Below are 27,476 nucleotides of genomic sequence, written 5' to 3'. Positions count from 1 at the left end.
TTGGTAGAGAATGACTTAAGGTACAGACAGTAAGCTAAATAAATACATAGCCTATCATAACGCTTATTATAGGACTAACTGTTTAGCTTGTCATCAGAAAGTCCCTCTTGGGGCACCGAGCAGATCCGATGAACAAAGGTGAACAAATCTGAACTCTGACCTGTCTGCAGTGTGAACGCAACCGGATAACTAAAGTAGGCCTGTGGCCCAAGCTCCACTTTAAAGCCTGAGAACTTAACACCCGAGGCTTGATCTGACGTCACTGTGTTTTGTAGTTCGTGTGGGTAGCCTACATAATTCACAATGATAGCATTATTATCAGAATATTATGCACAAACAAAAAAAGGGGCATTTTTTTCCCCCAGCTGTGATTAAATTGTATTTATTTAAGATGCATTATTAAAACAAACAAATAATAAGACCTGGTGGCCACAATATTATTTTGATTGTAATTTATTCCTCTTTATTCCAGTCAAAAATCATGTTCATATAATTCAATTGGTCAAAGGTTGGCTACTGATTTTCATGCACCATAATACGGTTTTTATATAACCATTGGCCTTTTCATGAATTATTTATGTTCAACATTTAAAAATAATAGTAATAAAAATAAAACGTGTAGAATCTTTTCACCAAGGCTGCTTTTATTTCAAAAATTAAAACCGGAAATCTACCCTGAACGCAGCGGTGGTTTCGTCAGCAGTGAGGTGTCAGTGGCTGCGTCTCTGTCCGTCTGTCTGTCTGTCTGCCTGTCTGTCTGTCTGTCCGGTGATGCGCGCTCACCGGTGCCGGCTGCAGGCGTGCCCAATAGCAGCGTACAGGACGCGGTACCGACCCCGTTTATCACCGCTCCACAAACTTTGTATCCGTCATGTTTTGACAGTGTGAGAGAGTAAAGGATGCTCACAGACATGATTGTGGACGAAGAATTTGAGATCAAGGAGGAGGAACCGTGGTACGACAAGCAAGACCTTGAACATGGTACAGTTTCCTCTCCGTCTTTGTCTCTTAAGCCTGAAAGATAACGAACCGTGAACCTCCTTTCTTTAACAATCTAACAGGAACACTACAGCTGTTACATGGGAATCTTTGCACAATTTGTACATGTAGGCTGCCTCGGTTAAGACCTATTATTTAGCCCTATACTCATTACATATCAGGATTTTAATTGTGATTGCTACACCGAGGTCATTTTGTTTTGAAATAAGATTAAAAATGTGTCGTGGAAATCTAGCAGGTTGACTTCACATAAGGCAGGGTCAGCAGGACACTCTCATATGCTGCAATGTGAAAAAACAGAAGAGGTGTGTGTGTGTGTGTGTGTGTGTGTGTAAGGAGAAGTGACTTTGACTTTAATTAACCATTTCATCTGAATTGCACACCTTATACTAAAACTCGTTTTTGTTTCGGTGTAATATCCTAACCCTGTTTTTACACCATAATCATGTCAGTGTTAAAAATGTGTTGTGTTTTTAAAATATAACATGATGGCTGAAAGGAAGGTCAAGTTGTAAGAGGGTATTTATACTCAGCACTAGTTGAGTTCATAGTTGTAAAAATGGTAACTTCTGCGTGTAAGAAGATTTGTACTATCAGTGTGTGGAGGTGGTTTGATCCTGTGGCACAGTTTTTAAATAGCAGGTTGCTGGATTCCTGCCAACATCAGGAACAGAACCGCACAAAGCTGCTTGTGAGCTTTGTGTCCATCAGTGACACCCCACGACACACTATGAGCCCTGAGAAGCGTTCACGGTTCCTCTCTCCGTCCCTCCTGCAGACCTGCAGCTGGCAGCCGAGCTCGGGAAGACCCTCCTGGACAGAAACAGGGAGCTGGAGCAGGGGCTGCAGCAGATGTACTCCACCAACCAGGAGCAACTGCAGGAGATCGAGGTGAAGGGGATGAAAGGGTGGTCTTGTCATGTCTGAATTTCTATCTCTGTCCAAAAATCACCAGAAACAAAACACCTGGTGGGCTAGAATGTGCCGGGGGGGCGGGGGGGACGATTAGTCTGGACAAAAGTTGTTGAACTATCATGCAGGTTTTCTTCTTTAAGGATAAAGCTTCAACGTCACATGTTTATACTGCGTTAAAAAGCCTCATATTAGCCCTAAAGAAAACTACAACATGCAAACATGGCGAGGATGAGGGGGGCAGATTCTACAAAAAAAAACCATTATTATCATCCCAACTTTTTTACTGCTAGTTTGTGTCATTCAGTAAAAGACAACTAAAAGGTCAAACAGGCATTCAAGTGCGTGTCAGGCTTTTTAGCCCCTGAATTTCGCCTCACAGGCAACACACAAGCTCCAGTACCTACCTGGGCTTCCTGCTAGTATATCTTTACAGGTTCTATGTTTGTAGCAAAGAGGGACAGAAACTAACCTCTCACTGTGCAAACCTGTGGTGTATAATGAGAGAGGGATTACCTTGCTTTTTGGGTTGTTTTTCAGCTTGTGCGGTGATCTCATGGTTTTGAATTCATGTCATGTTTTGCTTCTTTTTTTTTTTTTTAATTTTAATTAATTTCATTTGATTTAGGGATTGTAATTGTTTAAATTTCAACCCCTTTAAAAATAGAGACTAAGCTAAACCTGCAGACACTGATCAGGGCCTAAAAACTCACACTACTACATGTTATGGTTAGAGAAAAACCCTTTAGTGCTCCTGAAAAAGATGCCAACATTCATCATACAATTAATTTGTATCCAGTGTTTGTGAGAGAGAGAACTATTTGAGCAGTTTTAAGATTCTGAAAAGTTAGGATATTTTGTCAAACATCTTGACCATTTCATTTGGTGTTTGTTGCTACATTTGTATTTCTTGTATATAGTATGCATATTTGTGACTATGTTGTTAGCTTCTGAAACCACCCCTCCCTTCCTGTTGCTTTATTATGTTCCTCTGTCTGCGTCTCTGCAGGGTTTTCAGTCGACCTTTGACCAAGTCGTTAGTTCAAGGTCTTATTTCAAACTTTAATTACAGAAATTCAATATGAAGCTTCGGGTTTTCCTCGTTTAATTTCCTTGAGTGAGTCTGCCGCTAAATCCTCACCTTCCCTCCAACGCTGACACGCTGAATTAATCTCTTAAGGCCGCCTTTTGAATGGTGTAACGTCACAGGTCTGAGTCCGGCTCCTGACCTGTGTGGCAATCAATTAGCCGCTTTACTGTCGCTCTTTGGCGGAACAAAAAGCCTCTAACGGAGCAGGAATATCACTCTTAAAATAGAACTACCCTTCTTACTGCTTGAATAAAATGTTCTTCATCGACTCCTGATGGATTTGGCCAGTGTTCATGTGCAGTCTAATGTTGAATTTAATAACACAGTCTAACACTTATATTGAAGTGTGAACAGAGAAGTGAAGCTGATGTTCAAGTGTTTCTCTGTCAGCAGAGGCTGTGCAGGTAGATTAGATGATTAAAGGTTCAAAGTGTCCTCATGGCTGCAGCGGCTGATAAGATAACCTGTTCTCACAGAAAGTGTTTCTCTAAGAGGCTTTTTAAAGACCTTTAGGAGCTGTTAGTCAAATAAACAAACCCTAGAGTTCCTCTTCACATTTATTTTTCAGCTTCTTGGCCGTTTGTCTGCAGAATAAACCCAGCAGTTCAATGATGATAATGATGGAGGGGGGGGGGTTTGGTCTGCCACTGATCCCTGTTTTAATCATCAGAAACTCCAGACTCTGCTGGTAGTTTGACCTTCTGATTACTGATGTGTTCAAATTGTCCACGTAGTTCAAAGATCGTCATGAAACTGTTACTGTAAGCTGTACAGATAAATCACAGAACGAGATGGAAGACGTCCCGTTCACTGATGTGATGTTAAACATCTTTCCAGTCACAGTCCATCATGACGTTTCCTTACAAAGGAAAAGAACATCTTTAAAATAAAGTGCTGTCTTCCTTAAAACATCCTTTTTGTTGGGGCGCTGGTGGCGCAGTGGTTGGTGCGCGCACCCCATGTGTGGAGGCTGTGGTCCTTCAGGTGGACGGCCCTGGTTCGATGTCCGACCTGTAGCTCTTTTCCCGATTTCCGACTCTGTCCGCTGTCCTATCTCTCCAATAAAGGCACAAAAACGGCCTAAATACAATATCTTTAAAAATAAAATAAAAAACATCCTTTTTGCTTGGTTTTAACTGTTCCTGTTAATTGAGTCTGTCTTTTTACGGGTATCTTATGTCTCTTGTGAAGCCTGTTTGTAATGTATTATAAGACAAAAGAAAACATGAGAGGTGAAGAGACTATACTTTAGATCAAGTCTTCCTGTTAACCCTCTCCTCTCTTGACAAATGTGACATTAAAGGAAGTGTGACACAGTTTGTCTCTGTGGCCTAACTGCTGTAACGAGAAACCTGGTAGTGCGGTGGAAACCACAGCAAACACTGTCGTTCAATCACTGGTGGTACCTGCTGTTAGAAACATGGTCCTAGGAACTCTCTGTTGCACGGTTTCATGGTGCAAAAGGAAATACCTTAAGTCTTAGTCTGAAGCTCAGTCAGTTGTAGAATCTCTTGCCAGCAGTAGGGAAGGTTAATTGGGGGTGGGGGTTTGGGGGGGATTATGGTCACTCACCAGGGAGGTAATCGAGGGGTTGGCATTTGGTTGTGTATGCATGTGTACTTGTTGTGGCTAAACACAAACGGGGATGAATATGATGTATGTTAACTGTCCACACAGTTGAAGTTATCTGCAAACTTCTCACACACATGCTCTAAGTCAAGTTGTGTATTTATTTTGACTTGGATCATAGTTGATGTTCTATGATTGTGTTCAACACTCAGTTTAATGAACTTCCTGTTTCCTTATTTTCTGAATGTTTATGTGGATGTGGACAAGCTCTCAATTTAAAATAAAAAAGGAAATCTGGCACAGTTCATGGAGACTGAATGACAGTATGACCTTGTGTCTCTTCTCAGTACCTGACGAAGCAGGTGGACCTCCTCAGGCAGGTGAACGACCAGCACGCTAAAGTGTACGAGCAGCTGGACGTGGCGGCCCGGGAGCTGGAACAGAACAACCGCAAACTGGTTCAGGACAACAGGACGGGCCAGCAGAAGATCCAGGGGTAAGAGAAAAGTGGTGATGGACAAGTATCCCAATGTTTTGGATTTAAAATATCCGTCTAACCTCAGAGAGCTGTGTTTTATATTTCTGTGCAGGCTGATGGAGACGGTGGAGGTGCTGCAGACGCAGGTGGAGGAGCTGCAGCAGCAGGTGGAGCAGCTGAAGCTGGGTCCATCGCAGTCTCAGAGGCATGCACACAGAGAGAAGTGGCCCCCACGCGGCTCCCAGAGTATGTCCTGTCTTACAGAGCTACAAAACACACTCAGGTGAGGATATATAAGAAGCCTGCGTCATGTAAACAATCAATGATATTTTTGTTTTTAACTGCTTATTAAAGTAGCCGTTGTTTGTTGTCTCTGTCGATGCGGCACCAGGTCCAGGTCTAACAGAGAAGTTTACACCATGCACACTGAAAGAATCTTTACATTTCAGCTGCTAAGTTTCACATTAAGACTGCTATAGAAAGTGGAATAGAGAATACTCTGCACACATGTTGGCAAAGAGATAACACAAACAGGGCCATCAACATTAAGAGAGAAAGCTCTGTGTAGCTTTTCTAACAAGAAATATATGTGTGTGGGGGGGGGGGCTGTCAAAATATTCATGCATCCTTGATTCCTTTTCTATAACACCCAATAAATATAAGATTTAAAAAAGAAAAGAAAGAGAATATGCTAAAAAAACAAAAAGTGTTTCAATGTGAAATGTTGTTTGTGTGAATTTAACAGCTTTAGTTTCTGAATGGTTAGAAGGACATTTTTTGAAGACTTCATCTTATGCTTCTAGCTTTTTTTTTTTTTCATCTTTTCTCAGGAGAACTAATTGAAATGAAGCATTATGTGTAGCCTAACACTTTAGACTCAGACTCGGCAGAGCAAAGTACGTGTAAATGAATGTGTTGTAGAAAGAGTTGCATGAAGTTGCAAAAGAAACCGGACTGAGAGACTTCCTTAATGGTTGTAAAGCAAAGAGTTCAAACAAGCACTTCCTCAACCGATCTATTGTTAAGCAGCTTTCTTTCATCTGAATGTTGAAAATTTTCTCTCTTTTTTTTATATACATTTCAGTTGAACATATTTAAACTTTTTGGACCGTTTGTTTGTTGAAGAAAAGAAGCAATTTGAAGCAGTTGTCTTTCATTAGGGAAATGTTCTCCCTGTTCCCAAAAACAAGATAAACAGTGTTGTAACACTATGATATGCACACCATAAACCTGTATCTGCGGACGCTAATCTTTTCATATCATAGCTTGGCTTTGCATGAATACTAGAAGCATAGGGAACAGGTACCAACGCTCTGTCGAAAGCAAACATGAACCAGTGAGCTTTAAAAGTGCTGCTTGACTTTTTTTTCTTTTAACCCTTTTCCTGAGCTAGGCTAGCTTCTCCTACTTGCCTCAAGTGTTTATGCTAAGCTACGCTAACCAAACGCTGGCTTTAGTTTGACACTCAACATACAAACATAAGCATGGTGTGGATTTCCACAGCTTGCTTTGAGCAGGAACGAAAAAAGGTAATTTCCCAAAATACAGAAGCCTTTAACTTTACAGCCAGAAGGAACCTTTGAGGAAAATATTTACCATCTCTTAAAAAATGTTTAACCAAAGACGTGTGTGTTTCGCAGCCAAAATTGCACATTTACAGACTTCAGTTGTAAATGTTTGAAGACACACAGACACACACAGCATCACCCATTTAGGATTCAATCAAAAATAACTGTGCATTAATACACTAACCCATCTGTTAACAACTTAATCTACATAACTGTTGAAGTATAATCTGGTGTTATTAGGCAAAAAATAAATCCTTTCAATAACTGTTAAAACAGCATTCTAAATGTATTTCTTAACCTGGTCAAATATGAAATCTTGCTTTGTCACCGGTTCAGAAACTCTTTGTAAGATGCATGAAATCCTCCCCTGAGTCCTCCTGGCTTTAGCTGTCTCCTATTGAGTCCTAATCCTCCTCCCTGGCAGCTGTCCATGTCTACCTCACAGCCCTATTACTCTGAATGTTTCATGCCGCGGTCACTTCCTCTGTGTTGGTGTCACAGGTTAATGCCGTGCCTACGTTTTGTCTGTGTGTGTGTGTGTGTGTAATCCTGTTAGTACTGGTCCCTAAAAACATCCAGGTTAGGTGGATGCAAATCTCACTGAACTATGTTTGCTGTTTGATAGCTCAGGTTGGAACGAAAGAGGTCAAAGTCTAAGCCTGAGGGTACGAACATGTCTCAATATCGCCCTGAAGCCGCCATTGATTCTTCAGCTGCTTTTTTAATCGACTCTGTTTGACTGATAAGTTGTTGATGAGTGTGCGTATGTTCTGTTCCTTGTTGTCTTACGTAACCTGTCCATGCATGGTTTCTGTTTTCAGCTGCTCATATATTCCCCCCATGTGTGAAACAAAACATCCTTGCTCAAATGATATTGTATAGATATTTTAAACACAGATATAAGAGACAAAGGATACAGAAGAGTATAAAGTTTGATTCATTCATTTGCATCTGTAAAGACCAATAAAGCTGATTCTTGTTCTGCACTGTAAGCACATTTATGTATGATAAGTTAAGACAACTACGATTTAATGAATGAAGCACAGTTTTCAATTCATTGATCACAATCAGCATTTTTTGTATCTTGATTAAAATGATATATTAGGTCATGCAGTATTTGTCTGAACCCAGCTTTATGAGTTTTTATACATTTTTCCCCACTTCTCTTAAATTTCCTTAACCTCTAAATTTGTTTTGGGTTGTTATAAAGCACGTACGTGTGAAAGGTAAAATGCTAACGTAAGCTGTGAACTAGTGCATATCTGGCTAAATGGAATGACAAAGGTTATACAGAAGTAGTTGACTAGCAGAACTCAAAGTGCACTTACACGCCTGCTGTGGATGTTTTGATCATATCAGATAGCATTTATCAGCTAATGAAGGTTAATCAGTTGTTATGGAATCATAGGTGCTAAAACATTTCATTTAGGGAGTTTATTCGGGGTATTTTCTTCATTTTGGCTTCAGTCATGCCAGTGGAATCATCATTAATGTTCAACTCTGGTATTTAGAGAAAATACCCACAAAACTCAAATTTAACAAGTTAAGCGCTAATTAGCAAATGTTAGCATACTAGAATGCTATATTAAGACGGTTCATGGCATTGGGATGATGTTTAAAATAAATGTACAATAAATATTGGTTAAGTTTGACACTTAACCTGTAAATAAGTTGTTAACAAGTGTGATATAAAAGTCGTGAACTTGTGAGTTGACGCTAGGTGTGAAACACAGCCAGGCTAGCTGCTTCCTTGTTTCTAGCCTAGCGGAGCGCTCGCTCGCTTTCGCTTCATTAAACTTTGCACGAGAGTAAAAAAATGTATTTCCTAAATCTTTTAATTATTCCTCAGGTATACTAATAAAATAGATAGAATATAATAAAGAAAAATGTAATGAAGGAAAGAAGAAGGACAAAAGTAGGAATAGGGGTATAGAGGAAGGGAAGGAAGGAAGGAAAGGAGGGAAAGGAAAGGAAAAAAAACATACACTCGAATTACACACACACACACACACACACACACACACACACACACACACACACACACACAGGGCCCTTCAACACCCTCAAAACGTTATTATTACTCCCTGTCTCCTACATACTTTTGCTCTTGTCATGCCCCTCACTTGTCTTGTATTGTTCTGCATCACCTCAAGAGAAATCAAGAGAAAAAAAACTAATATAATAGATATACTTCTGAACTCATTTTTAACTAATATTCATCACTATTAAAAACTCTTAAATATTAATAAAAACTCAAGGATTCAAACTGGGTGAGCAGATAACATCCACATAGTAATGACTGTCTGTGTCTGTGTACAGGTATGACTATGACGCTGAAGAAGCTTCGGATGATTTTGAGTCCTCAAAGGAGTCGTGGCGCGAGGAGGAGCAGGCGTCACTACGACAATCCCTCCGCGCGCTGCAGACTCAGTTCGCAACTGAGCGTGCTCGGCGGGAGGCGTCCGAGCGAGAGGCCGAGATGCTCGCCGGTGAAAATGCAGCGCTGGAACAGCAGGTGTCAAAGATGGAGGGATGTCAGGTATAATAGATATGGTGTATTAGTACTTTTTTCACACGTGCACCTACTACAAGTTAACCAATAATGAAAAAGACTTCAGTCAAAACATCAACTATGAAGTGTTTAAGGTTTGACCGGAGGGCGACATATCTGAATATTCTAGGGGTGAAGCTTTTTCCCGCTAAATTGTTAGCTTTTAGCTTTTTAGCTGTTTTTGACACAGTTGATTTATCTCTTTGGTCACACTTAAATATACCAAAAACGTTTTCTAAGATACATAAAAAGTATTAAGAATTTCAAATACGTTCATGGTCCCTGTGGGATGAATCCTACCTACTTTCTTGAACACCTCTCTTTTGCTGTCGTGCTATCATGACCGCAACATCTTTTAAGGGAAATGTCTCAACAGCTAGTGGAAAGAAAGTTTTACTGCACACTTAGTATTAGCAAGTTAGCATTGTCGTTCTGAGGAGATGAGCATCAGCAAGCATTTCGCTAAAAGTACCTCCATGTCAAACTGAAACATCAGAGAGCAGCCAGCGTTTCGTCTTTTCCCTGAACTTTGATCTCTGAAATCCCTTCAAATCCCTTTTTATACAAGAATACCTCTATTCTACTGTCACTAAACTTCAAACCACACTCTTGTTTTTTTCTCAAACAGCATGATCACAGTTTGTTTTGGTCCTCTTGACCTTCCTCTCCTCTCTAAATCAACGTATATTGTGTTTTAGGTCAGAGTGTCCGAGCTGGAGCACGAGGCTGAAGAGCTCCGCCAGCTTTGGAAATCAGAGTCTTCCAAAAAATCCGCCAGGCCGGAAGTCCTCCATACCCTGCTGTCCAACTCGATGTTCCTGAACCCAGAGGACGAGGGTGAAGGGGAGTCCGCTGTACCCAGGAGCCCCCGGATCCTGAAGCGTTGTGACAGCGAGCGGCTCATGAAGTTGACCCAGATGCCTGACTCTACGGACAGGATCTACGACCACGAGTGCTCCTGCGTGCGCAGAGCAGAGGTGGTGAAGTACCGCGGGATCTCGCTGCTCAACGAGGTCGACGCCCAGTACAGTGCCTTGCAGGTGAAGTACGAAGAGCTGCTGCAGCGTTGCCATCAGGGGCCGGAAGAGGATGAGGACATGCAGAGCAACAAGTCAGTCCAAACTGCATCCCTCGCTGCTGCCGCCGCCGCTTGTTCAGCTCTGGCCGACATGGAGGACTTTAAGGACGACTTTCACCAACCGGAGTACAAGGAACTTTTTAGGGAAATCTTCTCCCGCATACAGAAAACCAAAGAGGACCTGATTGAAAACAGAGAGAGACTCTCAGCTGGTGACGTGCCGCCTATTTTACATTAACTGCTTCCCAAAAAGAAAATGAAAAAAAAGAAAGAAAGCAGGACAAACGAAAACCTGCTGCAACATTTCTATTTGTCTTCCAGTTCGGAGTTTTTCTGAGACTTTTTTCAGCAGCAATTGAAGCTAACTAATTCCACTTTTTAGTGCATCTCTTTTACCCCGATAGTGATCTGCATGTTTAAGGGTTAAGAGATGAGAGTGATACAGGAACAGGAGGGGCAAACACCAGCAGCTCACATCTCAGATGGGACTCATTTTGCACTGAAACACCCGTGCCTAATGCTGCCATCTCGACTGAACAATCACTCTACCTCACTCGCTCGGCAAAAACCCCGTTCTGAGACAAACCCAGAAGATTTTGTATTAGTTTAATTTTTTTTAAGGATCCTATAATTTCCTGTATAGGAATTGACAACTCTCCTGCAGGTAGCATGAGAGGGGTTAACGTAAAAGTAAGATTCTGTATTTAAAGGCAACAAGAGCTTTTTGCCAATTATTGTAGATATGTTGAACCTATTATGAAACAGTTGCTTATTCACACATCTTACAGCTTGAGAGGAACATAAATATGACTACCTTAGAGCCTTATGTCCACCTGGTGAATGTAAGTTACATATTCAGTGTCTTTTGCTCTAGTTTTGGTCTCCACCAACTCCTGGGGGCTAAGCTAAGCTGATTCTAAGCTATGTTGTAGCTGCTCTTTGAGGTTGTCGTCCTATAAGCTCTGAACATGAAGTTGTCAGTGAGTTTTCAAGCAATTTTCTCTAAGAACGGCATCATGAGAGCTGCAAGAGTGAACCAGAACAGTGAGGTTGTGGGTCAGACAGCTTAAAAACAAGCTAATGGTCACTATGACGCTCTTTAAAGGCTGAAAAGAAACCCCACATTCAGCTGAGTCATTTCCAGCGACATGTTGTTTTCATACAGCCGTTTAATAAACTGTGTAGAAATGATTGATTATAGCTGCTTCAGGCCCATAATTTCCATCCAATACCTTCTTATATATTCAGTACCAAATCATATAACTGTCACCGGGAAACTTAAAAAAAAAGAAAAAGAATGAAGGATCCATAAAGTCAAACATGACGACTGTACGTGCGGTTTGTTTTGTTTACTTGTTTCTTTTATTTTTCCTTTGCAACTTTAAAATCAAAAAAGAAGAACCTTCCTCTGTGACGGTTTTGCCTGCGCCTATAAGAGCAATATATGCAAGAATGTCGGACATGTTTTTGGCGATGGAGTTGATATATATTATCTGGAATCGGTGATTTAAGGTGCTATAAAGTGATTTTTGTAACTGTGACATGTATTCTCAATACGTTTACTTGATTACTGTATGATAGGGTAGACGTATGTGAGTGAATGTGATATTAAAATTAGGAGGTCTACTAAAGGACTGAACATATGTATTTAATGTATTTACTGGGCCTCGTGAAGGATTGTATGATTAGAAGCTTTCCTCCTCATGCTGCCTGATGTTTGCGTGTTCAGCTTCATACTGAGCACATAGTTTGTCTTAAGATTCACTTTGAGAAGCACTTTAGGGTTGCACATGTCAGATGTTCTCTGACACTTTAAGTTTCTGTCACATGTAGTTCTTAAAAAAAAAAAAAAAGATGATGTTCACCAGTAATCTGCAGCATATATGTGTGTATGTGTGTGCACAATGTGTTTTTAAGTGAGTCATGATTGGACGTCATTGTTTGTTGTTCTGAGCCATAAAAGGTGAAGCAGCGACGTGTGGTGTTTATTTTTATTTTTTTCCCTTCTGCTTTTTCTTCTAAAATCTATGAAATCTATTTATAGAGACGTGTCGTACAAACTCGTATATCTGTCACAGTTTGAGAACTGTATAGACAGTAGTTGATGCTTCGGTGTTTCCGAGCTCAACACATTAGTCTGAGAGTAAGACTGAACAAAGCAGAACTCACTGTTAAAATATTATAAGCATCATCCATCAGAACTATTGTGCTCCTGTAGGAAATCTAACAAAGAGCTTTCAACAGTTTGGAGGGTTGGGTAAATAAAGATGTCGATTTGCACACATAAAGCAGGATCACAGAGGAAGTTATTTTAAGGGGTAACTTTAAGAATGAATATCCTTTTAAGTGTGCTTTTAATGTGAAAATATTTTAAGGGTTTAATCGTGGGCTTTTTTTCAGCCGTAATTGGAGAGACAGGATAGAGTCGGAAGAGAGTGGGGAATGACATGAGGTTGGATTCAAACCCAGGCCGTCTGCTTGGGGGGGGGGAACTACAGCCTCAGTACATGTGCTGCACAAACAAACCGCTCAGCCACCAGCGCCTCTAAAGGTTTGTTTTTAACAGACTGCTTAGAGGATCTTAAAGATGTTTAAACTCAAACGGCAATCATTATTTATACCCAACAGAAACAGAAATACGTGTTGCCCATTTCAGTCTAAAGAATATAATGTGTGCATCACTACAAGTTCAAGCAGGTGAAGGTGAATTTAAATTTAACTTTTTTTTTAACCACGCAGCTAAAAGAAAAATAATTCTCCTTGTGGATCAATGAGATTCTAACAGACACATAACCATTGATGTATTTATCTGAACATGCTAACTTAATAAGCGGCAGTAGCTAACTTGGGTCGGTAACCCGAGAGGGTCGCTGGTTCAAATCCTGGCCCAGAAGTCTGGAAGTTGGTGTGATAGTGGGAGAGGTGCCATGGCACTTCCCGTGTACTGCAAAGGAACCTTGAGCAAGGCAGCGAACCCCCAACAGCTCTGGGGCGCTCCCTGTGTAGCAGCCCCACTCTGACATCTCTCCACTAATGCACGTCCACAGGTCCTGTTTACACCACGTTCCTCTAAATGTAACACCACCGATCAGAGAGAAAACACGTCACAGAAGTGTCATGACAATGTTTAATGAGCAAAGTAACAAATGAAAAAAAAAAAAACATCTGTTATCACTTGATGTGCCCCTTTTCCACTTTGGAAGGTTAAACTGTCTCGAAAGTGTTTCAATGAGAACCAGAGTGTTTATTTCTTCGTGTGGGAGTTTGTCCTGAATGCTTTGTGAGACGGAGGCACTTTAAGATGGAGGCTCAAGATAGCAGCAAATGGCGACACATCAGCGTATCCATAGCAACAACTCCCCCATCATCCGAAGACGATGGTCCAGCTTGCCAGTTAATGATGGAATCAATCCAAACCGTTCAAAATATGACTTTTTTTTTTTTTTTTTTGGCCATCTTTGTTGGCCATCATCAAAATCAGCCTCTCTCCTAAAGAAAATAAACATCATGAACTCGTTACATTCAACCAGAAACACACCTCGAAAAACCAGTTCTTAAATCCACCTCACCTCAGGATTTATATTTCAGTCGTCAAACATCTGAATCATAAGTAAATATGGGAAGAGCCACACTGGATGTAGCAGTGATTGCATATCAGGAGAAAGAGATTTCTTTTTTTTTTTTCCACACTTTATATTTTAGGTATGCTGACTTTTGTGTGTTGCATCAACTCTTTAAGTGCCTTCAAATGTTTTGATCACATGAATGTATCATCTGAACGTCATGCATAACCATTTGAATCGTGTATTTAAAAAATAGGAGAAATGCTAGTTTGACCTTTTACACTTTAACTATGTCAGATAAGGATTCAAAATCATCTTAGTTTTTTTTAATAGGCCTCAAACTGATTTTTTTATTTTATATATATACGATAAAGTAAAAGATGTTTCCTTAACCCAGGAGTGAATTTAAAGCACTTTAAGGATTGGCTGCTTTCAATAGTAAACACCATCCTGACATGGTAAAAGTTTAATTCAGAAATAATCAAACATGAGATCTTAAATCCAAAAATCTATTGATAAACCGTAAATATATCTCACTTTTCTTCATATTTTCCCTTCATACACTCCAGCTGTGTTCGTGTGTGTGTGTGTGTGTGTGTGTGTGTGTGTGTGTGTGTGTGTGTGTGTGTGTGTGTGTGTGTGTGTGTGTGTGTGTGTGTGTGTGTGTGTGTGTGTGTGTGTAGAGCTGTTTTCTCCCGCGCTGCATCAGAGTGCTCGTGTTCTCTGTCAGAAATGCTTCTGTTCATCCAGGACAAGCTCCACTTTCTGAAGCTTTGTTCTCCAAACCGCTCGCGCCCTCTGTGCAGGGCGAGCTGCGATTGGCTCACATCTGTCTCTCTGCCCTCCCACCGGACACCTGTGAGAGGATTTGATTGGCTGACGGTAAATCACAGGGGTAGGGGGTGGGGGGGCAGGCTCTCAGCGTCATGACTGTATTGTTCCTTTGAGGTACCACATCCCTGCATGGCTGCTGCAGCACTCCTGGAGCAACAGAAGACAGAAGAGATAAATGACAGAAACATAACAAAAAGTAAAATTAAATAAAATTAGATCAGAACCGTCACCCGTCTTACACTGAGCAGCCGGTCGATGTCCGCCTTCGAGACGTCTCCAAAGTCCTGAGCCAGTCTGGTCTGTACCATGTTCCTCCTGACCCGGTAGTTCTTCGTAAACAGGTCGTACAGCAGTCGACGCTGCTGCAGGAGGAAACATACAAACACAGATATAGAATTTAAAACAATAGTTCAACATTTGGGAAATACTATTTGTTGCTATTTCACCCAGAGCTCAAAAATCCTCTAAATAAAACTCAGATTGAGAGGTTTGTTTTGTTTAAACTGAACACCAAGGCTTGTTTTTACAACTACTCAAAGTCTTAGAGTCTGGCCAAGAAGTAGTCAGACAAAAAATCCTCTTAAAACCAAAAGTTGTTGTTCTTATTTTATTCTTGATTAAACAAAAAGGCTTCTTATTATTTATTTATTTTTTTAACTTTAGAGGACATGCAGAATGCTGCCTTTGACGGACCCAGGCGAGGTGTTTCCTTCAGTCTACAACCTTCATGCCAAGCTAGGCTAAGCTAACAGCTATCTGACGCTTCATATTTAAGCATACAGAAATGAGTGTGTTGTTGATCTTCTTGTCCAATTCAGACAAAAAACAATAACCAATCATATTTATCTATAAAAAAAAAAAAAAAATTAAAAAAAGGTGCAATCTTTCGACATAAGCACCGCAAAGAGAAGGAGACACATCTTTACATTAGGAAATCTGACAAAGGAAGTCTTGTGAGGACATTTTAAGATGTGATTCATACTGCAAAAGCTTCATCCATCATTGCCTCCCATGTTCTATCATTATAAAAGAGAGGAACGAGAAGCATGCAGCTTTTTCACTTTAACTGTGCTAGATGCTGGCAAGCAGAACTGTGTCCTACTTCTTTTTTTTTTCTTTTTTTTTATCTGTGTTGCTTTGCAGTGATGCAACCAGCCAATCATCTCACTGTCACACTGTGTGGTTTCTTAACTTCATGTGAAATTCTGTGATGGCCGACATCTTCGACTCGAGGGTTTGTGGCGAGTTTTTGGTAAATGTCTACATGTTTTTGCAAGAAGAGACGGATGTGAGACGACTCTGAACCTCCTCGACGAGCCTCAGGGTTCTTACCTTGTCGAAATCCTCTCCCGTCTCCCACAGACCAAACACCTTCTGTTCATCAGATGCTGCTTTGCTCTGAGCGGGAAACTGAAGTCGGACAGAAACAGCGAGGTTAGAAAATCAAGTTCAAGTGGAAAGCTTTTTCAGCTGAGCTCCTTTAACATACAGAATCAGGGAGAGGAGTGGAAAAAGCTTCTGTTTTCATTCAGGCTGTCGAAATAACCCGTTCGTTTTGATTCATCAGTCGCAGAAAAACAACAAGTTTGAAACATTAAAACGCAGATTAACGGCCCTGATGACAAACACCACTGATCACACAACCCTCACAGCAAATTAGTTAAAACGATAAAAACCAAAATGCTATAAAGGCTTTTAGGTTCATTATCTTTTCTACGCTAGAAAAAAAAAAAACCTGCATTCGTTTAATAAGTCTGACAAGGTCTCTCCCCAACACATGACATGAGGAGGTTCTACAAACACACTAAAGAGTTCTACAAACACACAAGCTTACATACAGAGATGTGCTCAGGAACATCCAAAGTTTAGATGCATGGATTAAAGGGTGACCTTTTCTGTAACGCTACAAATTCACTCTAAATCTACCCCTGCACTTTTTAAAAGCTTGGAAAAAATGTCAAATATCGTTCAGAACATCTCTCTTTTGGATTCTTTCTATACTGTATGTCATTAAATTCTAAACGGACTTGAGCTTGTATAGCGCTTTTCTAGCAGTCTGACTACTCAAAGCGCTTTTACACAGCAGGTCACACCCTGATGACGGAGGCCATACACCGCCAACGGAGCAGCGGGAGCAGCTTTGGGTTAAGTGTCTTGCCCAAAGATTTATCAGACATGTGTGGCTGCAGGAGCTGGGGATCGAACCGCCAGCCTTTTTTTTTTTTTTGACAGGTTCACATATCAGTGACTAAAAAACTGCTCCGCAACCCACTTTTGCAACCAACCCACCAGTTGAGAACGTCTGGTCTAAATCACACAAATACATTGGCAGTGTTTCGGCACATTGGTAACATGACTGTAATTCAAAAAGTGTGTCATTTCTGGTTATTAAAAATCAAGGTATTATCCAATATCACGTGCCTAAGATGTATTCTAGCATCTTGAAAACCTTCGTTAAAAATGTTCTTGTGGGAGTTGCTTTGGGATTTTTTCAGCAGGACATTTTTTAAATGTGTCTCCCATGTTTGTCCAAAGCTGCCTTCAGAAGCTAAGATACCCAGCAGTCGTGTAGAAATATTCTCAATAATTAAGTGAAAACTCAGGAAATGTAAGAGAACATCTCCTGAAGAGGGGGGGAAATTGCCAAAATGTTGGTACATATTTTTTTTGGTTATGTTGTCAAGAGATGTGAGCTTTAAGGAACAGCGAGCAGCCTGGAAGAAAACACAATATCATTGTTGTCGTTTTGACGCCACAAACAAGAAAAGAAAACATCAAGTGAAATCTGTGCAAAAGCCAACAACTCATAGCCAATCTGTCCTTCCTCTCAGACACATTACTTGATCTTTTGTCCAAATGCCAGGCTGAAAATATGCAGAGTCCGAGCACTGCTGTGACCAGAAGGGCCAGCTTTAAGTGTCCAGACCAGGGTTACCCTCCTCACACATCCCACTGACACAGACCTGATCTCTGTCAGACGTCTCTGAACAATGAGGCCAGCAGTGATGCAGAGAGAGTCACCTGATTCAAGATCTGCCAGAGTTTACACACAACAAACCTGATTAGTCCCTCTCTGATCACTAATCAGCTTTACTTTGAGGCCAATAATTGGTTGCATAACAAAGATGGCGCCCAGCCACTCCCCCCTACAGTGACTAAAATCCTCTAATGTCAGGGAAACAGATTGGATAAGACCTAAGCCAGGACCAGGACCTGGCATGAGATCTGGCTGCTTAATGAAACAAGGCGCCACTCCCTGTCCTGTGAGCAAACACCACACCAAGGAAAACACAGCTAAAACAAACAACAAAAACAGGTCTGATCCATCTATATTAAGCCTTAAAACTAGAGTCTAAACATAGTGGAAGGACTACAAACACCAGGTATCAGGTGGCAGCAGGAACTACAGGGCAACCCGAGAAGGTCCGCATTGCTCCAGTGCATCGACTGCTTTGAAGACAAGAAAGCGCTCACAAAAGCAAAACGACCGTTAATGTCGTTATTCTGTTGGAGAAAACTGATAGGGTATTGTGCGTTCAAACTGCAGAGAGGGGAACCCACCCCCCCCCCCTCCTCCTCCTCCTCCTCCTCCTCCTCCTCAGCTTACACAGGAGGTTACAACTAGACTGGGACTAAAGCAGCAAGGACTCAATCCAGGACAAAGAGGATCATACTCTTGGATCCTGATGAGACAGAGGAACCCTCAGTCCGGCTTCTTGCTGAGGTGTGAGCCTTCAGTATGAAGCGAGTATGAACTGAAATCTAATCCAACTTATCGTTACTTCGTATCCTGGAGGACATGTTTGAACAATTGCAGTTCAACAGAGCAGACTAGCGGTTATCAAATGATTCTACATTAGAGCCACAAAAAAAAAAAAACTATCTAATGCAACTTCAGCAAAGATGAAACAGTTCTTATCATTCTAGTTTTTTTTTTTAAATGGCTAATGAAGGTCAATGAAGCTTTGTGTTAATTAGCATATGAAGCGGGAAGTGAGATCTGATCACAAGTTGTCACTGGAGACGGATATGGAGGCGCATGATCTAGCCATGTGCTAGTATGTTCCAGTAAATTGACAACATAACTAAAGCGATGCTACACTTATGTTCTCCTGTGTTTTGAGGAGAACACCCCTTTCCATAAAAAGGAACCGTCACACACACACAAAAAAAAAAGCATCATTTGATAATAATTTTAGGTCGCATTTCCCGCCCTGCCTGACAGTAACATCAGTTATAACAGTGAGAAAGATTAAGAGAAGAATACTCACAGGCACCAATATCTGTCTGCACGGGCTGAGCAGTATGGCCTCCTGCAGCATGTGATCCGAGATGGAGTGGAAGGCGCTCCGACCCACCGGCATGGAGGCCAGGTGGAGGTTTAGCAGCCTCTTAAACTCGTTCAGCGTCAGTACAAAATGCTTCCTGAAAGTCTTTTGCACAAAGTCCTGCAGCTCCAGAGACGACGCGTTGGCTCCGTTGCCGTTAGTGTGATCGAAGCCAGCGGAGGTGGAGCCGGGGTAGCCGTTGACGGAGCCGTTGGGGATGGAGGAGGAAGACGACGTGTCCATGGGTTCCTCCTCCCCGACGGGCTCCTGCTTGATGCGGACACTGGTTCCCGCCCTTTTTGCGTCCAGGTCCTTCTGTAAAGACGAGCGGTGGTCTTGTGCACGTTCCTGAGCCATCTTTAGACGCTGCTCCCCGCTTATTTGAACCGGCTCTGGACCCCACCCCAAAAAAAAAACATTAGCTACAAATGTTCATGTTATTCCTTTGAATTTTTGAATGCACCAAGGTGGATGTTAAAATTATAACTCACCAGGCTGAGGTGAATTCTTTGGCATGAAATCTTCTTTAGAGCAGTTGAAGACCTTTTCCAACCTTAAAGGACAGACAACAGGTTTGTACAGATTAAACACATTAAAGGGCACTTCTGTGACCGACGAGAGCACTCCATTATAGAAGCAGGAAGTCGTTTTTTAACCGCACCATCTCACAGGTGTTTCACACCTACGCAAAATGTGTACATCGTACTTTTCTGTTCAACATGTTCTTCTCCTTGAACTGTGAATGTGTTTGTAACAAATCAAACTGTCAATAAAGTGTCATTCTCTGCCGCTTCTCCTCCAGTTTGGATTTCTGCAGCAACAGGAGCAGGCTGCTGACATTTTCAGGAGTGCATGTGTGCAAACAGCTTCACTGTGACCTACTTGCTCTGGATGCCGAGCCACAGCATGTGCTGCCTGTGGGCCACATCTGGGTGTTTCTTAATGAAGTCTGCATCAGTAGGCAGCAGGAACTCCCAGCCCCGGTTGACTCGAGGAGCAGCGACATGCTCCAGGAACTCTTTAACATCCTCTGGAGGAAGCTGGGGGGGGGGGGGGGGAGGGGGGACCACAGGAGGAAGAAGACGTTAGTTCAGTTTATCTTCATGAAAAGAACAACTGAAGCCTCGGGGTGAGACGAGGAGGATGGAAAAGGCGTTCAGAAACACTACGGCTCAGCTTCTAAACAATCACAGACTGAGAAGAGTCTTATAACAAAGTGAAGAAGCTGTCTTTTCTTTTTTGAAAAAACATTTACAACAAATTCATACCATCCCTGCAGTATTTTGTAATTTATTTATACATTCCATGTCAGACTAAAGACAAGTCAAATTAAAAATAGTATCTCAAACTTCCAGAAACAACTTTCTTGCAAACTTGCCGAACATTCAACATCTTTTTTTTGTGGCATATCCAGATAATATGCAGATTTATGGTCCTAATTCTGCTACAGTATAAAAAATAATGAAATGCAATTTTTGCAAACTGGGTCCAACATTGTGATACGAGACAACAACAACAACAACAACCTCAACAGCAGAATGAAGCTCCCAATGTGCTACTACCAGAGCAAACATCATTCCACAACAGAATACATCATTCTGTGGACAGACACTGAAATTAGATGTCTTGTCTGACTCGTCAGTGTGACTGTTTTGAAGGGGAAAAAAAAGGATCTCCTTGCTAATGATCCATGTTCAAAAGCCGTGACACATTGTTTCCACAGCAACACATGACAATTGGTCAGTGAGGTCTGGACACACATTTCCCCTTTAATCACTGAGACTCAAATAAAAAGTCTGAAAGAGCAGATCTGAGACAAATCTGATGTTCCTGCAGTCTAAACAAAGTCTGCAGTCAAAAATGGAAAATAATAATAAGAAAAATAAATCCTTTGCAACATACAGTTACTGATGTACAAAATGAGCTAATATTAGTTTAAGCCAGCGTCAAATGTCCTTTCCAAGCTGCAGTGATCGGAGGAGTGATTCTTACTTTGATGATGGCTGCGATCTCTTTTCTCATCACAGAGCGCTCCAGAGTGAATCTCCACATCTACAATAGAAGGAACAATGAGTCACTATGATTTTATAACCACGTCAAAAGAAAAACACATCTCGAGGCCGTACACTGCAAAAGGTCTCGAGCACGGTGAGGGAAAGCAGCTCACCACAAAGTCTCTGCCACGACAGAGCACTTCAGCTGGGACGCCACTGTGAGGACTGCAGGTGTTTTTAGGATAGAGAACATCACTGCAAAGAAAAACAGGAATATTGCTCACCTGACAGACCAGTAAGTTTATCAAAATAAACCAGAAAGAACAAATAGTCTCTTATTAAAGGCTGAAAAAGCGTTCTCGTGCAATGTGAGATACACGTCATTTTGAATAACACCTTTCGATCTGTGTTTAAACCTGTTGTGCCTTTTAAATGATGCTGCACTGAAGCAGTTGTCTCACCTCTTAACAACCCAGTTCCCCTGAACCAGCAGCGCCACCTGCTGGATGCAGCGCAGCACTGCAGTCGAGTCGGTGCCAGAGGCGAGCAAGCCCATCAGGTTAGCAAACGGCATCACTTTGACTAAAGAAAAAAAGAGGATAGAAAACGAGAAACATGTCTTTCAGAGGAAGTCAAAAAAACTGTGAGAGCGAGAGTAACAAGACTTTAAAAAAAGATACACGATCGAACTGTAAACAAGCCTTAGCTTTGGAAAACACAAGACAAGAGAATTCTGCACTTCTTTTTGAAATGAATTGAATATTTCTGTAACTGAGGAGGATCAAGTTTTTTCTGGCATCAATTCTAATGTTTTGTCGCCCCCACCTGGTACAAACAAAAACTGCATGAGAAACACAGGCTGTCTGATAACTGAGCTGCTGTCTAAATTATAAAAAAATATATATGATCGTCAAAACCAGATGCTGCAGACAGACAGACAGACGCTGGATCATTTTGTATCTATGTGTCATCAGCCTACCGTTCTTCATCAGGGTCTTCACTTGGTCTCCGAGCGGCAGAGTGCGGAGTTGAGCCATGGAGAGTACATTACTGGGACCAACAGGCTTCACACTGACAGGTAGGGGGGGGAAAAGGAGAAACAGGGGGGTAAAGTCTCTTTTGATATATTAGCTCATTTGGCTCGCTTAAGCAGGAAGTGAGATGAATACTTACACTTTTTCCTCTGCTAGAGGAGGCATCAACATGGCCAGGTACTCCCTACAAGGAAAGAGGAGCAATAAGAGGTCAGGATGTTAAGTGGGAACTAGAACCAGAACTAAAGGTGAACCCAGAGATCTAAACTCTGTTTGACTATCTTTTTTTCTTTATAAAGCTGCATCTGTAGAAGCTAGCGAGGACCAAAGCTCGCCGACAGATACAAGGCAGGGGGTCTGTTTTCAGAGCAGATTTAGTAAAATCCTGAATCAGAAATTAGATCTGAAATGGGTTGTAATGCTTGATAATGTATTTTTTTTTGCATCTGTATGACAGTATGATTGTTTAAGATTGAGTGATATGAACATTGAGGAAACACTGTAAATGCTGTTTGTTACCGAAACAAAGAAAATGTTTTTTTACCAGAAAAAAAATAAAATCTACACTCCCAAAGTCATAAAAGCAGGAAATATATTAAAATGTTATCAATTGATACTCACTTTGGAGTTTTGACCAGTTCAGAGTTCTCCGATGCATCCACCGACTGACAGAACAGGTACTGCCTTTCATGCTCGGAGCGACTATCCTGGATTTTTAAAAACAAGGTCAGATGGTGCAAACATTTCACAACTAGAGCGACAGCCAACAATGTCTGGAGAAAAAATATTGAATTAAATTTAAAAAAAAAACTATAAATACTTCAGTTAAATGCTCTCTCACCCTGACTCCGTGGTAGTGCAGGTGAGCCCACGGCTCCTCCGCCTGCTTCTTCTGGAGGAACTCGTACGACTGAATCCTCCTCTGACGGGCCTGCTCAGACTCGGGACGAGCAAACCTCACCTGGATAAGATGGACATGCAGACATGATGTTTTCAGAGAAATGACAGGTTCATATCGACACATTAACAATGCGTAATCATGGGTTAGTTTGTTAGTGAGCGGATGTGAACTCTCAGGTTTTACCGTTATGGCCTTGACTTCTTCCTCAGCTTCATCCTGTGAAGAATCACCGCCTGCAGACATGAAGCCTCTGGTTATATAACTGTCATTATATTTGACCACACACGCTTGGTACAATACTTTAATCCATTTTCGACATCTGATAAAAACGGCCAGAGTGATTTTTACCTTAAAGATAGGCAAAACGTGTATGTGAAAATATACAGAAATTAATAAAAAGGGGGCGCTGGTGACGCAGTGGGTAGTGCACATGTCCCATGTATAAAGGCTATAGTCCTCCAAGCGGGCAGCCCAGGTTCGATTCCAACCTGTGGCTCCTTTCCCGCATGTCAATCCTCTCTCTCTCTCTCTCTCTCTCTCTCTCTCTCTCTCTCGACTGTCATATCTCTCTCTCTCTCGACTGTCATATCTCTCTCTCTCTCGACTGTCATATCTCTCTCGACTGTCCTCTCTCTCTCTCTCTCGACTGTCCTCTCTCTCTCTCTCTCTCTCGACTGTCCTCTCTCTCTCTCTCTCTCTCTCGACTGTCCTCTCTCTCTCTCTCTCTCTCGACTGTCCTCTCTCTCTCTCTCTCTCTCTCGACTGTCCTCTCTCTCTCTCTCTCTCTCGACTGTCCTCTCTCTCTCTCTCTCTCTCTCCAATAAAAAGGTACAAAAGCCCAAAAATAAACCTTTAAAAAATAAAAGAATAAACATGAAGGCATTTACATTATTCCAGAGGAATTTTGAATGAAAAAAATAAAACAGCAGACACCTTCATTGGCAGCCTCCCTCTCTCTGGTTTTGTTGTCGGCCTTGTCGAGGTACGAGAAGCTGGGTCTCATCTGCAGGATTCCAGTCAGAGGGGTGACGTGAAGCTCACCTGTTGACACGAGACAATAAAAACATCACAAACTGAAACTGCACTCAACGAACTGTGCTTACCTGAGATGTCATGTTAGTACGTTATGAAGATAAACATGTTGTAATATAAGTTAAATAGACTAAAAGATAAGATAAACAAAGTCACACTGATAAAGGTTCATATGGACGATGTGAACACACTGCATGATTGACCTTTGTGAATTTACAAAGAGCAGGTTACACAAATAAAACACAAGTAACGCTGCGCAGTTCAGACCTTTGCGGAAAACAGCGGCGGCATATCTGGACGTGTTGGTGGTGGCCTGAATGGAGGAAAAGGTCTGTTTGTCCATCATTTTCCTGCAGAAGGAAAACAAAGAATCTGCATTAGTCTTAAAAAACGTGGCAGCTATTCATCCTAGGTATAAAAGAAGAATCTGACGTTGGTCGACATTCTCGTCTGAGGCGAGATGAGAAGATGACGTTCTGAAAGTGTGTGCTCTGAATGACAGAAGCGGCAGAGTTGTCATTTTTATTCCTCACTTGATGAGGGGTAAACGTACGCTGTGTAGGTGTTGGTCTCATCGTACGCTGTGCCGTCCACATTCAGAGCGATCTGCTCTCCTTTGCTGCGACAGTAGTTTGGACTCATTGTGTTGATTGCCATCTCCAACTCCACCTGCATGACAATATACATATTCCAATATATATGGTAGAGGAAAACATCTGTAAACTTTTTCAAGAGTCATGGAAGATACATTAAGAAACAAATAACTGTTGTTTACCCTCTGCTGCTTGGGTTTGATCCTCGCTGCTAAGTGGTTGACATCATCATAGGTCATGGTGGATGGTCGGACAGGGTACTGTGTCACAGATAACATAGAGGGTCGTTAGTCAGGGACTCACCAACGGCCTTTAAAAGAAGTGAAATGCATTTGAATAAAGTACAACTGAAGGAGTCATCACCTGGAAGAGATAAAGCTTATCTGCAAGACTTTTGGCCAGGTAAACATCAACCTGAGAGAAAAAGAAAACATTGATCAAAGTTATTTGATTATTCTGATTGCCTGGGTTTCATATCAGACCCGCTTGTGATTGTTACTGATGCTGCTTGGGTGTGTTTTGTGTTGTGTGTCGCGTCTTTGCTGAGAGGCCGAGATCTCATCGAGATTACAATAAAACGTCATAAATAGACATCATTATAAAATCAAGTGTTTTTCTTATCTGCCTCATTCATTGATTCTGTTTTGCAGCGCTACATAATTGTCGTGGCTCATGCTACCTAACACAGATGTTGTCCCAGAGCTGCGAGCATACAACATTTCAATAAGGGGAAAATGAGAGAACTGCTACACGACACAGAGCCATTGTTAGCAGAGAGCAACACTTCATCCCTCCATATAATTCACATATTAAAATGTGTTAAAAGTCCCGTTTATTCAAAATCAATACTTGAGGTCATGACATTGATTCTGACCACGGATTATTTTATATCTTCCAATAATTGAAAATTGCATCTGTACCAGAATAAAGTAGACAAAGCGATACGTTAGAAGCCTTTCTGAATATTGGAAACACATTTTAATTGACAATTAACACATTTAATTATATTGTTGTCAACAAACTTTAATAATACGATAGTAAGGGGAGTCAGATATCCTGGCGGTTAAGTTGCACGCCCCATATACATTAAGGCTCGAGACTTTGTCGCAGTGGCCGTGTGTCCTAATCCGACCTCTGCTCTTTGTCGTATGGCTTCTGCAATATTTAGTCAGCTAAAGAGTACTTCTGGTTCCAAATAAACAAGTTCTTTCTGAATCTACCTAAAAAATTTAGGACGGTATCGGTATGCCACTCATACACAAGTCTCTCTGTAAAGTTAAATGATTAATATGTACGTTTTTTTAATCCATTGGATTTGTATTAGCCATTACACACATTCACTGACTGACTCGGCATCATGAATGAAAAATAGAAGATCTCTAGTTGTCATGTCTGATCGCTAAACGTGGATCTATCAGCGATATCCTGGTTCAACTTTCAACACAACGTGTTTAGAATCCAGAGAGGCCGTGTATTTAACACTGTGTGTAAGCACAAATGCGTCCCAGCTGAGCAGCATGTCACTCTACACTCTGGGTGTAACATACAAAGCTATCGTAGCATCTGGTCCTCGCAGAAAGCTTTGTGGATGTTTACGCATTTCTCCTTTGAAAATTTACAACAAGGGAGTCAAAAGAGAAACCAAAAAACACAGAACAGCACAGGTAGGCACAATAATAAACACATTTGATCTGTCATTATCCAGTTAAATGCCCTGGCTTTTTAATCTTGGATAACAGACGAATAAAATGTACATTTAATTAGCAGGTTAAAGCCGATTGTGGGTTCGAATAGTTACAGCTTCATTCTAAAACTTCTCCTGTACCTCTTCTATAATGGGGTCATCATCATCCCCGCTGGCCATATTGATGTGAACAGAGCGAGGAAGGGGAGGGGAGATGAAACAAGAGGAGCCGCAGCAGATCTTAAGAGATCCAACCTGGAAACAAAGACACACTGATTTACAGAATTGCACACTTACATCTATACACTGAAACTGAAGTGGTTACACCCCAGACTTGTCAGCTGACAGGCTGCTGGTGCAGACTGAACAAGAGCGATATGAATCATAATATCAAGGTTACACAAGATTAGATCACATAAGCATTTGGTTGTCAGGTTGTTCATGACGTACACAGAAGAAAACAATCCATGTAAAAGTCAATAAACAAATGATCAGGCAGTCTGTTCAGTGAGGTTACATCTGACACAACCAGGTACAACTCACATGGTGCAACACAATGAAATCTTCCAAGTTGACTGACTGATCTTTTAAAACAAGACTGTGACACATTTGTTACGTTAAGTTAACACGTTGAACAGATTCACATATTAATATTATAAAACAGTAAACAAGTTATTCCTGTCAAACTGGACTCGTTAGCTTCATTAGCAGTAAGTACTCATAGGCCTGCACTACAATGCTGGTCGAGTTGTATCATTATATATATAAATGTAAAAGACATGTCAAAGACAACACAGTTTAACTAAACCTACTCGTGTTCTGCACACAAAGAAAAACGTAAAAAGAAGCGAAACTAGTGAGTTCACATGCAGGCAGCCGGCTAAACGTTGCCTAGCCTAGCATTCAGAAGCTAGCCTGGCGTGCTAACATGAATAAAAAATAACACAAAGATTTGGTTTTTACTCATTTTGTTTAAAACGCAGGTCAAAAAAATGAATTCGGCTCTCACCTGCACACTTCACGGACCTTGTTTTGGCTACCTCATTCGTGTGTTACATGTGCCACAGCCCATAAATGAGGGTGCGCAGAGGTGAAGCAGTTCAGACTAACTCAGGATGTGGAGGTACCATGTTGACTCTGCTCCACTCGGACACGTGGGGAGGAGCTCCTGCCCACAATGCACAGCGAGATCAGCACTAGGTGTTTGTTTTTAATGTTTGTTTTTGTCACTTATTTACTACACACTGGACATTCAGGTTGTTAGGATA

General features: G+C 41.4%; 2 protein-coding genes across 3 annotated transcripts; one reads left to right on the top strand and one right to left on the bottom strand.

The window, feature by feature from the left end:
• Positions 1 to 720: 720 nt before the first annotated feature.
• On the top strand, positions 721 to 12,218 carry LOC109993320 (cerebellar degeneration-related protein 2-like). Its single transcript, XM_065949445.1, has 6 exons — positions 721 to 981; positions 1,778 to 1,890; positions 4,918 to 5,066; positions 5,161 to 5,331; positions 8,936 to 9,155; positions 9,866 to 12,218. Exons 1-6 carry the CDS (start codon positions 900 to 902, stop codon positions 10,481 to 10,483), a joined length of 1,353 nt encoding a protein of 450 aa, XP_065805517.1. The 5' UTR covers positions 721 to 899; the 3' UTR covers positions 10,484 to 12,218.
• A 1,484-nt stretch (positions 12,219 to 13,702) lies between these two features.
• Positions 13,703 to 27,371, bottom strand: polr3e (polymerase (RNA) III (DNA directed) polypeptide E). 2 transcript variants are annotated; one of them, XM_065949444.1, is made up of 21 exons: positions 27,218 to 27,371; positions 26,350 to 26,463; positions 24,888 to 24,938; positions 24,707 to 24,784; positions 24,485 to 24,600; positions 24,199 to 24,281; positions 23,833 to 23,940; positions 23,083 to 23,132; positions 22,840 to 22,959; positions 22,620 to 22,705; positions 22,138 to 22,182; positions 21,944 to 22,035; positions 21,426 to 21,546; positions 21,138 to 21,219; positions 20,963 to 21,022; positions 19,853 to 20,010; positions 19,462 to 19,523; positions 18,914 to 19,362; positions 15,975 to 16,052; positions 14,882 to 15,004; positions 13,703 to 14,789 (listed from the first exon to the last, which is right to left on the bottom strand). In XM_065949444.1, the coding sequence occupies exons 2-21, from the start codon at positions 26,386 to 26,388 to the stop codon at positions 14,733 to 14,735; spliced, it is 2,058 nt and encodes a 685-aa protein (XP_065805516.1). In that variant the 5' UTR covers positions 26,389 to 26,463; positions 27,218 to 27,371; the 3' UTR covers positions 13,703 to 14,732. The 2 variants fall into 2 exon arrangements, with proteins under 2 accessions (XP_065805516.1, XP_029135616.1); XM_029279783.2 differs by having other exon boundaries at positions 27,235 to 27,352.
• Between the last annotated feature and the right edge of the window lie 105 nt (positions 27,372 to 27,476).

The sequence above is a fragment of the Labrus bergylta genome, chromosome 21 (assembly GCF_963930695.1).
Source record: "Labrus bergylta chromosome 21, fLabBer1.1, whole genome shotgun sequence".
Classification (NCBI taxonomy): domain Eukaryota; kingdom Metazoa; phylum Chordata; class Actinopteri; order Labriformes; family Labridae; genus Labrus; species Labrus bergylta.
This window is presented reverse-complemented; position numbering and strand designations above follow the sequence as displayed.

What these genes read in the sequence shown, in the direction of transcription:
- polr3e (XM_065949444.1), bottom strand. Translation starts at nt 26,388, where the DNA reads ATGGCCAGCGGGGATGATGATGACCCCATTATAGAAGAG. An exon ending in ATGACCCCATTATAGAAGAG is followed by an intron (nt 24,939 to 26,349) that starts GTACAGGAGAAG and finishes TTTTTCTCTCAG; the next exon opens with GTTGATGTTTACCTGGCCAA. An exon ending in GTCGTGGCAGAGACTTTGTG is followed by an intron (nt 21,023 to 21,137) that starts GTGAGCTGCTTT and finishes CTTCTATTGTAG; the next exon opens with ATGTGGAGATTCACTCTGGA.
- LOC109993320 (XM_065949445.1), top strand. Translation starts at nt 900, where the DNA reads ATGCTCACAGACATGATTGTGGACGAAGAATTTGAGATCAAGGAGGAG. An exon ending in AGCAACTGCAGGAGATCGAG is followed by an intron (nt 1,891 to 4,917) that starts GTGAAGGGGATG and finishes GTCTCTTCTCAG; the next exon opens with TACCTGACGAAGCAGGTGGA. An exon ending in GAGCTACAAAACACACTCAG is followed by an intron (nt 5,332 to 8,935) that starts GTGAGGATATAT and finishes GTCTGTGTACAG; the next exon opens with GTATGACTATGACGCTGAAG.